At 53.8% G+C, this 15,066-nt stretch overlaps 1 protein-coding gene across 1 annotated transcript; it reads left to right on the top strand.

The window, feature by feature from the left end:
* The first annotated feature begins 8,495 nt into the window (after nucleotides 1-8,495).
* Nucleotides 8,496-14,770, top strand: GIP (gastric inhibitory polypeptide). Its single transcript, XM_034070341.1, has 6 exons — nucleotides 8,496-8,527; nucleotides 10,422-10,512; nucleotides 11,483-11,629; nucleotides 11,897-12,028; nucleotides 14,193-14,279; nucleotides 14,639-14,770. The coding sequence occupies exons 2-6, from the start codon at nucleotides 10,439-10,441 to the stop codon at nucleotides 14,646-14,648; spliced, it is 450 nt and encodes a 149-aa protein (XP_033926232.1). The 5' UTR covers nucleotides 8,496-8,527; nucleotides 10,422-10,438; the 3' UTR covers nucleotides 14,649-14,770.
* Nucleotides 14,771-15,066: the final 296 nt, after the last annotated feature.

The following is a 15,066-nucleotide window of genomic DNA, read 5'->3' as shown; positions in this document are numbered from 1 at the left end:
GGGGCCGGGAGGTCCCTGGCGCCGGGGGGATGGGGGGTGGGGAGCGGCCTCGCCCGCCCCCCCGGGGCTGGCCCTGCCCGGAGGGGGGCTGGGGTGGGGACCCCCCCATGGTGGGGGCTGCGTTGTCCCCGGCATTGTTTTAAGCGCTTCATGCGCAGCCCCGCGGAAGCCTTCGGGGGAAGGGAGCGGGGGGGGGGGCTCCTCCCGCACAAAAGGGCCCCATGGTGGAGGGGGGGGGGGGCATCTCCCCAACAGGACCCGTCGGTAAAGCGGAGCCCCCCCCCCCCCCTTCCGCTCCTGCCTTTTCTGGAGACTTTATTTTTAGGCTCAAGATGGGTTGAAAATAGCAGCGATCACCCCCCCCCCCCCCCCCCCCCCCGCATCCTGCTTCCCCGACGGGGCGGTCGGGGGCTCTGCCCGCGATGCTGCAGCCGGGTTCCCCCTAATCCCCCCCCCCTCCCCTCCCCAGCCTCCGCCTCGCTGCAAGTAGAGGCACGGTCCGGCCCCTCCGCGCCTGCAATTAAATGTAACGCGCCCGCGGAAAGCTCGCAGCCGGTTCCCCCGGCTCCGCGCTCCCCTCCCCCCCCCCCCCGAAAAGGGTTACAATAAAATAAAAATTCAAAATAAATAAAATCTTTACAAATCATCCCAAAAATCCCTTCCCCAGGGGTTCGCCCATCGAGGGAACGGCTTCCGCGCAGCTCCGCGCTCCCCCGCGGCCGCGCAGCCGGCTCCGCGCCCCGCTTTCCCCAGCCGTCGGTTTTCGGGGTGAACCCCCCCCCGTCCCCAGCCGAGCTGCGCCTGTTCCCCCCCCCCCCCCTCAGTACTTGTGTGCTGGTACCTAAGTACTCGGTACTACCGGTATTATTGCTCTTGTTCGGCAGAGCCGCGCGGGGGGTTTGTTGGGAAATAACTCAATGGGATCCCGCTCCCGAATCCCACCGGGTGTAAACCTTAAGGAATAGATGCACGTGCCCTTGGGAACACACTGAAACGAGGGCTCCAAACCCTGGGAAACGAGCATTGAGAACACTCGAGCTCTCTTCCCCTCCTGTGTCCGATCCATCCCGCTGTCCCGGGATCTTTGCCTTGGAGCCATGCGGGTGCTGCTGCTCCCTGAGGACACTCGGGTCTCATCCACCCCATCCCCATCCCGTGTTCCTCAGCTCTCCTGAAGCACCGACGCGAAGGAGGAACCTCTGCGTGTTCCCGAGGCTCCCAGCGTGTCCCAGCCTAAGGATTCACAGGTGAAAAGTGGAGGAAAAAAACAATGGAATTGGGAAATAAACTTCCTGCCTCTCAGGATTTCTCCCATCTTTCCCCCTACCCTTCCCAGCCTGACTGCAGCTTCCAGCGTGTATCCAACCCCCCCAACTGAAATAAAGGAGCAGGATCTGCTTCGGATCTATCGCTGAGCTTGCCCAGGGTACTTTTGTTGTTGCTTTGATTGGTTTCCTCAGTACCTTCCCCGTGTAACACAATCCCCTCCAATAATGAAGTGAAGGAAACCAACCTAAGGGGAAAAATAGGGGGGGGGGAGGAATGCAAACAAAGAGGGAAGTCTTCAATTTAGCTCTGCACCAGGGAAGGCTCCCAGGGAACCCCTTCCCCTCGCTGCAGCTTTCCAGATGCGAGGTATTTGGAGAATGCAACAGCAGAGCCCAAAGCATTGATCTGCTGCTGCGGGGAGGCAGAGCCGCCTTCCCCCCCCCCCCCCCCCCCCCCTGCAGGCACTGGGGGCTGCCGCGAACCTCAACTGCACCCCCCGCTCCCAAGCTCACCCCAGCTACCCCCGGACCCCAACAACTGCCCCCATTCAATCTAAGCCAGGGCAACCCCCCCCCCAAAGGGAAACAGCCCCTCCCGACCTAAACGTACCAGCAAGTGGGTGGGATTCCTGGAGCAGGGAAGGGCTGAGCAGCAGCTTGCACCCCAGCACTGCCGCTCCTAAACCCCTCCGTGGCCTTTTTCCTCTCCCAGGATTTCCTTCTGTTGCCTTGGGAGTTTCCAAGATCCCTCTGAGGAGCTGATTTCTTTTCGTTTCCAAGCGTTCCTGCCCTGCTCTCCCATCGCTGCGAGGCTGCTTCTGCTTGAATGCAGCACATCTGATTGGGGCAAAGGTTTTGGGGGGTTGTTTTTTAAGGACTGAAAGCTTTGAATCAGGCACAAATGATCCTAAAGAGTTCTTACAATTTCCCTACAAATTCCAAGCGTTATTGCTGCCACTTAGGAGTTTGGGGAAGCTTCTGAAGGGAGAAAGTTGAAGCTGGGTGGTGAATAACGCAGCTGAGACTGCACTGCAATGGGGGTTTGATACGAAGGGGTTTAATTACTGCCGCCTGTGAAGTGCTGTGGCTCTGGGGCAGAACACGGCTGAAACAGGACCAGGTTTTAGCACAGATTAGCAGGAAACAAGGGCAGATTCTGCTCTTGTTCTGCCACTTCTCCCTTGAATCCTTCCTCAACTTGTTTGTTTGGGGGGTGCTTTAAGAACTCTTCATTTGGGCAACGTTAAAGCTGCACTCGGAAACCTCAGGAGCTCTGGGAAAGCCTCATTTGGGGAAGTCTGGAGATCTCCAGGAATTCCTATTGAATAAATCTGGGAACTCTCAGGAAAACTCACAGGTCATCGAGAAAATAAACCCCAAAGTTTTGTTTTCCTGGCATCTCTTTCAATCCAATCTCAACAAGCAGAAACAATTGGACGATGGAACAAGCCTGTCCTTAGAACAGAGGTGAGAATGCAACAGGGTAAGAAGAGTGAGGGTTACAGTTGGGAAATATTTCCTTTTCCTTAAGTGGAATCCCAGTTTAAAGCACCTTTTGTTCGGTTTTGAGTCTGTGGAAAATATTCCTGGCTGGAAAAAGCCGCTCCTATCGCAGAAGATCCAATTGATTAAAGCTCCTGTTGATGAATGTGTTACAGATCAAACTTGCTGAGAACTGAACGGTTTGCTTTAAAACCAAATCAAGCCTTGAGGGAGGGCAGTGGCAACCCCCTGCTCCCCTGTGCCTGTGCAGCATCCTCCTGGTGGGTCAGGGGTGTTTTGCTGGAGCTCGGGGGCAGAGGCACATTCCTCAGCCCAGGAAGGGGCTGAGCGATGGGAAATGCCCCTCTGCTCCCTGGGGGGGGTGGGAGGTTCCGATGCAGCAGAGCTGAAGATGGAAATGGTTAAACCTGCAACTGGCTCCATGATCTGCCTGCTCCAGTTCAAAACAAAGCAAACGGTGCAGTAAACTCTGCCTCCAGAATGCGCTCCCCCCTCGAGAAATCCTTTCGTTCTGGTACTAAAAAGCTGGAGTCTCTTTCAAACAACCCCAGCTGAAACCCACAACCAAGCAGCTTTTTGCTTCCCCTCCACATCTGCTGCTTTGCAGCCCCTGGGCTCCCTCCAGAGCTCCACGTGGGGCTGGGGGCACTTCCCAGGTCCTGCATCCTCCTTTGGGCTTTGCAAACACAGGAATGTTCAGGTCGCACCCCCACACAGAGGTGCTTTGCATGGATTCGTCTCCCCCCACACACACACAATGGAAAAGGTTAATCTGGGGGTTGCTCTCCTTATGGGGAAGGGGTAAACCCTAAATCCGAGGCAAGGAAAATGCTTCCCAGATGAGCCCTGAAATGTGGTTGTTCAGGTAAACTCTTTCCTTTCCCAGTTTCCCCCCCTCCAAAATGAATCTGCCACCACCCCTATGGAGCAGACCTTTCTAACCTGTCCATGAAGCTCTGGAGCAGCCATTTCTCCTATGGATGGTGGGAGAAAGCTCTGCTCTTGGTACACCGACAAACTAAACCAAGCTGCTTGTTGAGAAAGCATCGTGGGGGATGAATCCTGCCATCGCTGAACTCCCCCTGACCTTATTTCAAGTGGGAGCTGCTCTTTTGAACCCCCCTCCACACATGTGCAGCCCTTCACAGGCACAGATGAGATGTTTTCCTTGTGGTAACTGGAGGTATTTGGAGCACATTCTTCCCCCAGTCCGAAAGAAGCACATTTGCAGCAGGTTTATGCTCCCCGAGCACAAATTCGGGGGCCTTGTAGTACTTAAACCCCCATGAAGAGCAGGGGCTCTGCAGCTCTCACTGCTTCTCATCCCTGCAGCACAAGGTAACGAAGGGCTCAGCCGCTAACACCAGCCTTGCCTAACTCTGTCTACCCAAAACAAGCTATGGTGGGAGGTGGGAAAGTGCCCAGCACCACTTTCTGCCCTGGGTCACCTGAAAACACTGAGCTCATTTCACAATGGCAACGTGGAGCCAAACCCCACGGCCAGGCTGCCAGGAGGGGACGTTAGGAGAGCAGCGAGGGCACGAGGTAGAACTAATCCCACGTTACTGACCCAGCCACTTGGGCAGGCTCCTCACCATGGGCTGTGCTCTCTGGTTTCTTGTCCTGCTGGTACACGCTCCGGATGGAGCAGGACTGATTATTCCCTCTCCTTTCCCGCAGCTCCACCGCTCTCATCTCCACAGCTGGTTGCTTCTGGCTCCATCGTTGCTCGACGGGGGGGAATCAAGGATGGTTTTCACATCAGGACAAGTGGACCAGGCAAAGGGCTTAGGGGTGGATGGAGGAGGTGCAGGTGTGATGCTAGAGCGAGTCCAGATCATCTCTGCAGCTTCTACAAGCGATGATGCTGTCACTGCACAGAGGGATAAGTTGTGGTCGTGCAGCTCAGTGGTCCCAATAAATCTTCCCCACATGGATGCTGCAGGTGCTGTGGTGGGCTCTGTGTTACAGCAGTTACTGTCCTGTAGGTCCCTGCTCCTGGGGGCTAAGACGAGCATCTCAGGAACAAGCAGAGCAGGCAGCAAGGAGAAATTCACCTTCCCCATGCTTTGTGGTTCCCATTTTTCATTGTCGTGGGGGTTTTTTGCCACCCGAAGAGCTCATGGGCAGGAAGCTCCAAGAGCCACCCCAATGAGCTGAATGAATTCATCAAGAACAAGCACCGGAGCCTTAAGAGGCCCTAGGGTTTGGTTGCTGTTAGAAGGGAGTGTTGGCATTTAAGACATACCTGGTACTTTGCCGTTGTGAAAAGACCTGCTCCATTCCCATCAGCGCTGGAGGAGGAAACAGGTCTGGATCCACAAGAGAGGATGAAGCAGTGCTTGGCACTCCGAAGATGCTCTGTAAACCCATCCAGCCCATCCCTCCTGCACTCAAGAGTGCTCCACACTCCTCTATGAGCACTGCTGGTGTTCTAGGGAATGAGCTCCCAAGGAAAGCTTTGAGGTTCTGTACCTTCAGAATGAGCCCCAGATCAGGACCAGGGTTTGAATGATGTTCCAGTGCCTGTGATTTCAGGGAGAGGATGGGAGTGAGAAGCTTCCCAATCCCTCCTTCCTCTCTCCCTGGGCTTTGAGGAACAGAGCAAATCCTAACACTGCTGCCTCATGGCCAGTTACAATTGGGAACCTCAGACCAGCCTGATGCCTGCACCCAAACCAGAGCAGAAAGTGCTGTATTCACCTGGGACATGCAGCACCTGAATCCATCTCTGGCAGAGTTGAGGTGCTCTGAGCTGTGCCACACAAAGCAGCAGCCAAAGAGCACTGCTCCAGTGGGGAAGGGGAACCCTTACTCACCCCATTCAGAGAGGTGGGAGCTGTGCCACTGGAGGTGAGATGTTAGAGCGAGACACAAGAAATGGATCGGGGGATTTGCAGCCTTTTCGTTTCCAAAAGCTTTTGGGAGCAGATCAGAGCAGGGCTGAGGCTGTCTGGGAGCAGGGGCAGGAATGAGTGACCTCTTAAGGTCACTTCAAGCCCTATTTTCCGTGATTACAGGGACATCTAATACTTGAAATGCTTGGTAATCAGAGTTGCCCTTGAGATGTTTCGGTGTCTCAAAGCAGAGCAGAAACTGTTTCAGCCTCGCAGCTGTGACCTTCCCAACACATTCCCGAATTCCTGAAACACCAACTCCTCGAGGCAGGTCTGCTGTGAAGAGCAGAGCTGGCTCAGGCAGGGCAGGAGGAAGCAGGGCAGCCCCAGCTCCCCTCTTCAGCTTGTTTAATGGTGGCTGGGTGAAACCTAAGCTCAAGCCTCCCCTGTCCCAAGCAGGGACCCAGCTGAAGCTGGTGAGATGATTCATGTTATCAGAGAAGGCAGCAGAGCACAGATAACACCGTGAGGGTGGTGCTGCCGTAGCTGTGATGGGCTGAGGCTGGAGGAGAGCAAGGTTTGCAGCATTCATTAGAGCTCCCATTACCCTGGAGGAAACAGATGTGGGCATGGGGCCCTTCTCCAGGTCAGCATCTCACCCATTGCTTTCCCAGACCCAACCTGGCATCGGGGGGTGTGTGAAATCCTGGAGTGATGCTGTTGTCCTAAACCACATCGTGAGCAGATGCCCCAAAATAACCGTAACTGTGAACCCTGGGTCAGCATTTAATGTTGCTGGATATTTATTTCACTCTATTAACTTTATATCCTACAGAGGCACTTAATGAGAGGAAAACAAATAGGCTGCACTTTGGAGAAACAAGATATCTGAGTTGGCTGGGAGCAAAGCACCCAGAATACATATAATAAAGACATGGGGATAAACTATTCCATTTTATTGATTAGCAACTGTGTTAGGAGTGTAAATTGGTTCCTATAATATAACTATTATAGTGCATCATTTATTACAGCAGGCACGACGTTCCTGCATGGGGGAAAAGCTCGTGGAGACCCTGGTATGCTCGTGTGTTGCTAGCTAAGGGACTAAGCCACATGTTAAATAGTTCCTGTGAAAGTAGTAATTGCTCCTAATAGCCCCAAACTCTTAATCGACGCTAATAATGTCCTTCTGAGCCTTCATCTTAATGCAATAGAGATGCAACACTCTTTGCTGGGTGTACAACCACAGGGCAGCAGGAGCTCACCAGTGCCCATGCAGGGCTGAGCTGGATGAGGCTCCCTCTGTGCTCTGCAGGCTCCCGGGGCAGAGCACAGGTTGAAAGCAGCCCGTGTCTGACACCGAAGAGCAGAAAAACCCCATCGCTTGTAGGACCAGAAGTGCCAAATGGGAGCCTTGACATGGAGACGGGAACCTCATCCCGCTGGATTCCTGCACGTGTTCAGGACAAGATCCACCAGGGCACTGAGCCAGCACAGCGAAACCCTCTCTCCCAAGCCCAAACCACCGGCACTTCAGTTTTACCCTGATTACTGCAGTTCCATGAGGGCTGCTCCTCCCGTCATCCCGAAATCCTGCTCTTACCCACACAGATCCCCGGGTAGCTGAGCCAGCACAGACCTGGGAGGATGCGCACATCCCTCCTACAGCCAGGTGGGGGGTGCCTGCTCTCAGGAAGCAATACCCGGTGATGGAGCCGAGGGGAGGGCTGGAACTTGGATAACCCCCTGCAGAGCTCAGAGCGCTCCAGGGAAGCGAGCGAGGACGGGAGCGAGCACTGCCCTCGCAGCCACGGGCACTGCTGAGCTCCAGCAGCGGTGGGAGCAGTGCTCAGCCTGGGGGAGAGGCAGGCACCAACATCATCCTGCTCTGCTCCTTCAGGTTGGAGCTGGGTATGATGGGAATCCTAGACCGGTCCCTGACCGAGATTTCCGTGTTAAAACGTAATGGGACCAGCTCTCCCAGAAAGACCCAGGGGAAGAGGGGCAGGTCAGGAGCAGGGGAGGTATCTTACCATGCACATAGTCACCTCGGAGCTGATGGGAGTGGATTTACCCCTTGTACTTTGATGGCACAGTTAACATCTGCAGAACATCTGCTTTCCTGGATCCAGCTGTGCAAGGGCAGGGTGAGGTGGTGGCCTCACTGACCCACGTCCCCAGCAGCTGCAGAGCCGCAGGGAAACACTCCATCACTCACTCAGGGCAGCAGAAGCCCCAATGGGTGCTCAGGTCCAGCTGCCGCCCTTCACCCCACACAGGCTGCTGCTGTGCCACCACCCTCCTGCCTCCCTGTTTCCTACTGGTTTCCTGTCTGCCAGTCTCCATCCCCAGTTTTCCCCTCTCGGAGCACATGTTTTGAGGGACAGATGCTGTTTTCAGTGTCTGGGGGGTTGTATAAGGGGCTGCTCATGATGCTCAGACTCGATGGTGACAAAAATAACCATGATGGGAGCTATCGAGTTTAGCAAAGTTATTCCTCCTGTAAGGAAAAGGAGGTGGAGGTTGGAACTAAGATAGCACTTACACTGCCAAAGGAAAAAGTAGAAGTTAAGGAGGTTTTTACCATGGAAAGGGGATGCTATATGGAATTAAGGTTTAGACTAATGCCACATGTATTACACCCAATCCATATTTGCTCTCGATTTCGTGATATAGTAATGTTTAATTGCCATTAATGTCAACATATTTTAAAAGGTTATTTTCCTCCTCTGTAGGTCAATAGACTTAATGAAGCAGCTCTAAATGGGTTTGAATTACATTGATTAGGTGCTTGATTTCCTGTTTACCTCATGCAAGTGGGTTTGGTCCTGCACAGTGAACGTATATAAAAGCTCTGAAGGGTCTGCTCAGCACCAGAACCAGCTGAGATCCTCCAGGCAGCTTCAGAGACAGAGCAAGGTAAGAAGCTCCGCGTTGGTCTCCCTTCTGAATGGGTTTCCTAAGGTAGCTGCTGGAGTGAGCAGTGTTTGAGCAGGTCAGGCAGCAGCAGAGCAGGAGCAGCTCATCCCTTTGGTTCTGCAGTAATGGATGTGGTGGATTGCAAAGGGAAATGCTGTTATTTCAGAGGAATAGCAGCAGGTTGGGATCTGCACCTACACAGGGAAATAAGGAGAAATTGGTTCTTAGGTGCTTGTTTGGGACCTCCCAGCTACGGATAAACAGGGACAATGCTTCTTCCAATGCAGACAGGATTGCACAGGGGGCAGGAAGACTTCTGTGTTGTAAAGATCCCACCAGTTGTACCTCCCTTTGTGAAGAAGGCAAATTATAGGATCAAAGCAGCATAAAGTATCGCAGCAAACTCCATGCTCCAGATCACTGCCAGCCAGGCAAAGGAGTCCTCTATTAATCCCAAAATGGTTTGTTAATACTCTTTGCAAATGCATTCTGCTTTTCCTCCGTTTTGGGGTCAATTCTGCTCTCCCAGCATCACCAACAATCACCTTCCAGCATCACAGGATTCTCGCACAACTTCCCTGTTTTCAGATGCATCTTTATACCCACAGTTCTACCACCGAGAGAAGAAACAAAAAGCCAATAAGAGGGGAAAACCTCAGTTATTGAATCATCATTTTTCCCTGTTCTCATTTAAATACTCCTCAGCTTCTTGTGGAATGGGATTTACTTTGCTGTTAACACACTCTGCAATGATTTGTCTTTTATGGCTTTAAGAGACTTTGCCAGTGCTCAGTCTTACACCTTTGCTTTTAAGAGCACTCCTCAGAACTTGCTGTAGCTGAGAATGGAGCAGAGTGAGTGGTTTTCTCCTAATAGGAAGGGCTGAGAACATGAGTAAAAGATGTCCCAGTTTTCCAGAAGGAAAAGAATGCCCCAATTCCAAACAACATCCAACTTGTACATTCTCTCTGTCCCAAACGGGAACTGGGCTGGTTTAAGAGGCTAAATAACAGCTTAGAGGGATAAAGTTCTATCAACATAGGAATACAGTTTGGAAGGATGGATACCTGAGTCCTGGGAGAAACCTTCTCTTGTTGTTGCTGAACTATTCCTGTTAAGGGCAGCTCTCCCTTGCAATGCTGTGTCCAGAAAGAGCCACAACAGAGTGAGGTGAGGACCAACAAAACAGATCTGTGAGCCAGGATCAAAACCGTTTCTGTTTGGAGTTTGCAGAGCTGGAATAGTAATTAAAAGAGCTCAAATGTCCAAGGGCTACGGAGCTGAACTGGGGACGTGAGGACCAGGAACAGCTTGAAACTAATCTTGGAATCCAATCCTGATGCTGTCCATGGGATATTTTTCAGATCTGATACTCACCGACTCTGGCTCCAGTCCCTACCTAAAGCTTTATCCCTCCCAGCAGAAACCCTCCTAGGCATTAGCTCAGGCTCCTAAAGCCGGCAGAACCACAGTGTGGGATAAGCAGGATGCCATGGCTGCTGAATTGCCTGATCCGATATACGTTCCCGTTCACATACTCCAGCTTGAATCGACCCTTCAAGCACAATGAGGTACCCACAGGGTCAGCTTGTAAACATGGAGGAAGACAAAGCCCTTGACTCCAGGAATGTGCGACCCACAATGAATTTGATGGTTACAATAAAAGTATAGGGGACCAACATTAAAAGACACCACGGTGGGAAAGAGCATTGGCATTGAAAAAGGAATTTAACGGGGAACGGCAGAAGAGGGCTTTGTAGGATGGAGAAGGCTGCTTGAAGCATGGGGGATGAGGAGACACATTTACAGGCAGAGGCACGTGCCCAGCACCACCCGTCCCTGCGGGTTCAGCATCCTGTCACTTGTTCCCTCTGTCCCCTCTGCTTTTGAACAGAGAAACCAGTGGAGGAAATGATGTCTTTCAAGGTCCTCTCTCTGCTCCTCGCTTCGCTGGGCTTCGTTTTGATGGAAGAGATTGTCTCGGGGTAAGTGTTTTGGAAAGCTCATGGTGTATTTGAGTCTTTTCCAGCTCCTCTCTGGAGGCAAATGGACTCTTTCCATTGGCATCCTGATAAGTAGGTGAGAACATGAGTCCTGAGGTAGATGTCAGATAATAGAGACAGCCAAGCATACAGAGATGAGCAAATGATAAGAGAGATATCAAAATAAAGGCCTGAGCCTTTGAGCCAGAGCCAGGAACTCCCAAGTTTTCCCTATAAATTTCATGGCTCTGGGTTAGGAGGAACAAGCTGGAAGTAAACCAGGAAGAGAAGAAGGTTGGCTGAGAACTAGAAACAAGATGTAATCATCTTACATGAGTGAGGCTCGAGGCAGGCAGTATTTGGAAGCTGCTGAAAATATGACCAGTTGCATAAAGCAGGGATTTAACGGAGACTTCCCCTGACTCCTGCTATGGGATTCCCAACTACCATCCCGGGTGATCCGAAGGAATCCTTGTTAGAGCAGTCAGAGCTGCTGCAGTCCCACATAGCAGTCCTGTGTCGACACTTAGCAGGTCTGTGCTGGTCTCAAGGTCAGCTCTTGTCTCCTCCATCCACACCTGAACCTCTTGAGGATACAGGAACAGGCTTCCTTGGTCCTCAGTGTGTGGGTCCCTGAAGGAAGGAGCCTGAGCCCACTTGGTGCCTTAGCACAGAGCCAGATTCCCTGTGAGCCATCCAGCAGGGCAAACCCCACCGACTCCAGCCCATCAGCAAACAGAGCTCATCCCCTCCCAGGCTGCCAAACCTGAGCTGCCACTGCAGGAGCAGCCAGTAAAACGGATGGGGAGGATGCCAGCCCCTTGCCAGGGCAGGAGCAGTCACTGTGCCAAGGGAGATGAACAGAGATCACCAACCCCTGATGCAGGGACCGCGTGGCCACCGCAGGGAGCCCCAGCAGAGCCCCCGTAGTGCAGACTCGCTGTGGGTGCCTGACTCTGTGCTCTCACCCCAGCGCCAGTGCAGGGACTCCCAGCACCCGATCGCTGCAGAGACGCTACTCCGAGGCCACCCTGGCCAGCGACTACAGCCGCACGATGGACAACATGCTGAAGAAGAACTTCGTGGAGTGGCTGCTAGCCAGACGGGAGAAGAAAAGCGAGTGAGTCCAATGCTCCTACGATCCCAACTGGCAGCTGCCGTCAGCCACCGGATGGCTCCAGGAGGATGCGGAGCCCAGGATGTAGCAATGATTCTATAGGGAGTTGGGTTTCTTTTTGCTCTGGTCTGCGGGCACACAGCACAACCATCCCCGTCCCTGTCCGAGACAGCCGCTGGTTGATGGAGCGGGAGGGAGCTGTGGAAAAGCAGCATTTGGGCCCCCTCTTGTGGCATCTCCGGTTGATCTCCTCCCGTTTCGCCTTTCCAGCAACATGATCGAGGAGTACAAGAGGGCAGCTGAGCCCCAAGGAGCCGCTGCCAATGGCCAAAGGTTGGAGCTGAGCACGCAGGAAGCCAAAGAGTTCTTCTCCTGGCTCCTGAAAGGCAGCAAACCCCCGAGGTGAGCCGGGAGGCTGGGAACAGGGGGGCTGTGTGCAGGGAGGGGTCCAGGGGGTGGCTCCTGAGGGGCAGGTATCGATGGTAACGGTGTCGTGGGGCACACAGAAGGACTTTGCTGTCACAAGGAAACGTTATGGGTTCGTGATTCCTCCTCCCAAAGGCACGAAGCCCAAACCCGACGCGTTTCTCCCAGTCTGAAAAGAGACCACGAGCGGGGGCTTTCTGTGGATGCTGTTTTGTACATGTCAGCACAGCCTCACTGAGCCCCAGCACTTTGACAAGGCCAAAGCCTGGCTTCTTGGGAGGGCTCAAACGCATCCGCTCCTTGAACAGCACTAGAACAGAGAAACCAGAACCAAGCTCTTTGGTGTAACCCAAACTGAGCTCTTTGGTATAACCCAAACTGAGCTCTTTGGTATAACCCAAACCGAGCTCTTTGGTATAACCCAAACTGAGCTCTTTGGTATAACCCAAACTGAGCTCTTTGGTATAACCCAAACCGAGCTCTTTGGTATAACCCAAACTGAGCTCTTTGGTATAACCCAAACCGAGCTCTTTGGTGTAACCCAAACTGAGCTCTTTGGTATAACCCAAACCGAGCTCTTTGGTACAACCCAAACTGAGCTTTTTGGTATAACCCAAACCGAGCTCTTTGGTACAACCCAAACTGAGCTCTTTCCAGGGATGTTCCCCATGAAAATGAGATTTAAGTGATACATTCTGCAGAACATTTTGATTTAGATCAATCAACCCGAGAGAGAGGGGGGGGAACAACAAAGGCCAGGTTGGATGGGGCTTGGAGCGAGCTGCTCTAGTGCAAGGTGTCCCTACCCGTGGGCTGGAACTGGATGAGCTTTCAGGTGCCTTCAGCCCAAACCAATGCAAACTCATTCACACGCTCAGGGAGGTGTGTGCTGGAAAGGAAACAAACCACATCTTCCCTCAGAGCATCCCTCCAAGGTTACTGTCGATAACGATGGCGAGAGGAGCTCGCTCAGAATGGGTTCCTCAGTGCAAGGGAACCCAGCTTGGCGCTGCTGCAGCTCGTGCCTTCATTTCCTAAGCCATCTGGCTGAGAGCACACGGCTTTGTGCTGTGTCAGCACATCCCCAGCCTGACAAGAGCCGGCTTCACCTCCCCCAGCCTCAGCTCATGGCACTAATGTTCAAACAGCAAAGGAAGCAGGAGCCCAAAGGCAGAGCTGCTCCCAGCACCCGGTGTGCTGAAAGCAAACCCCCCCCAAGGGAAGGAGGGATGCATTTCCTTGCACGTGGAAGGGGGGGTCTGCAAAACCAAACAGGTTCCTGTTGCTTAAGCCTAAAATGGTGGCAAGAAGGGGAAAGCAAAGCCCTCACCACATGCAGCCCCCATCCTTGAGGCACAATCCTGGTGTCCTCTGGCAAACCCCATGGAATGTGTAAGGGCAGGGAGTGAGGGACAGGTGCCCAGGACCGGCCTCCAGGGAGGATCTGTTGTCTTTAACAGCTTCTTGCATGGGAGCAGGGTGCGGGGGATGCCCCAGGGCAGGGAAACGCGCTGGGCTCTGGTTCACAGAGGTGGCCCAGGCCAGGCCCTCGGACCCTGAGCATTGCTCCTCGTCCACAGTGAAAGAAACGAGGCCTTTGAGGGAGCTCGGGAGGTCACGGAGCCTGACCCCTGCTCCGAAGCAGGATCCGAGCACCCCAAACTGCTCCTGACAGATGTTTGTCTAACCTGGGCTGGGAGGGGGAAGGCATCACTTTGATGCTCGGGATTAATCAGCTTGATTAGCTTCATTAAAGCAAAAACTGCTTCCCAGTGTCTCCCTTAATCTGCTTAATTGCAAAGAAACCCCAGGACGTGGAGAGGAAAGTGCTGCTTGCAAACAAAGCCTCCCCTTTGTGAGGCTGGAGCCCAGACGCTGCTTCCCCCACGCTCTGCCTTTGTTTCGCTGCCTGCTGGCTCCAGGAGGAGCTGGGGTGCAGGGGGGGGCACTGGGCTGCTCCTCCTCACCCCCCTTGGCAGCCCAAACGTGCCAAGAGCAAGGCAGCGCTGAGGGCAAGGAGGTTAAAGCCCTTTGAGGGTTTATGTGAGTCAAAGGCATTGGAAGACAAGGAAAGGATCAATGCGAGAGGCTCCTGTGCAGTGCTGGAATCCCTGCCTCTCCTCTGGCTCTTTCCTTGCAGCTCTCTGGAAGGTTCGGAGGGTTTGAAGGATGCTCTGAGCCAGGAGTTCCTGACATGGCTGATGTCCACTGAGCTCTGCAGGGCAACGTGAGTGCCTGCTCTCCCTATTCCTATTGTTACCAGCATCCCAACGGGCCCTGCTCCAGCCCTTGTGCCACAGGTGCTTGTTGCAGCGCTCAGGGTTTAGCATTGCCTTGGATGACCACTGGGTGCTCCCAAGAACAGGGATGAAGCATCCATGAACACAGGAGATAAGAGGCAGCTCTTCTTTATCTTCCTTCCTATTAGAGGCTGACTCTGATACCCACCTTGCTGCCCAAGCGGCTTTCCCAGGGCTCAGAGGGAGGCGGCTGGTAGAGAAAGCAGTACCGTGTGCCTTGTTCCCTGCGGGCTCAGCGCAATCCCATAGGAACTCATGGGGTTCCCTCTCCCTTCTGCTTTGCTAGGACCGCATAAGCCCAGGGCGCTGCCGAGGAGCAGTCTCCATCCCTCATGGCACGGAGGAGGAAGAACGTTCCCGTTCGCTCTGCTCTGTCGCATCCTTTCTGTTGTGCTCCTGCGCAATAAAGAGTTGAAGCTGAGATCAGGCTTTGGGTGAGCCCTGCTTAGGGATGGCCACAAACCAGCCCTGCCTGGCTACCGGAGCAAGCGTCCTCCCGAGCCGGGCTCCTTGCGCGGCTGCAGCACCGGGAGCACCGGCAGCTCCTGCCCACGGGATTCCAGGCTCCTGGAATGCGGATCAACCACTGACATCGTTGGGATGTGGGATTCCGCCTGTGCGGACCCGAGCCCTGCGGCCCCCCCGTACAGAGGGGTTCCAGCCCCACAGAGCCGGGTCCCTTTGGGGCTCCATCCCCTCGGGCACCCCTCACCC

Source organism: Melopsittacus undulatus, chromosome 17 (genome assembly GCF_012275295.1).
Source record: "Melopsittacus undulatus isolate bMelUnd1 chromosome 17, bMelUnd1.mat.Z, whole genome shotgun sequence".
Classification (NCBI taxonomy): Eukaryota; Metazoa; Chordata; class Aves; order Psittaciformes; family Psittaculidae; genus Melopsittacus; species Melopsittacus undulatus.
This window is presented reverse-complemented; position numbering and strand designations above follow the sequence as displayed.

What these genes read in the sequence shown, in the direction of transcription:
- GIP (XM_034070341.1), top strand. Translation starts at nt 10,439, where the DNA reads ATGATGTCTTTCAAGGTCCTCTCTCTGCTCCTCGCTTCGCTGGGCTTC. An exon ending in ATGGAAGAGATTGTCTCGGG is followed by an intron (nt 10,513 to 11,482) that starts GTAAGTGTTTTG and finishes CTCTCACCCCAG; the next exon opens with CGCCAGTGCAGGGACTCCCA. An exon ending in AGACGGGAGAAGAAAAGCGA is followed by an intron (nt 11,630 to 11,896) that starts GTGAGTCCAATG and finishes TCGCCTTTCCAG; the next exon opens with CAACATGATCGAGGAGTACA.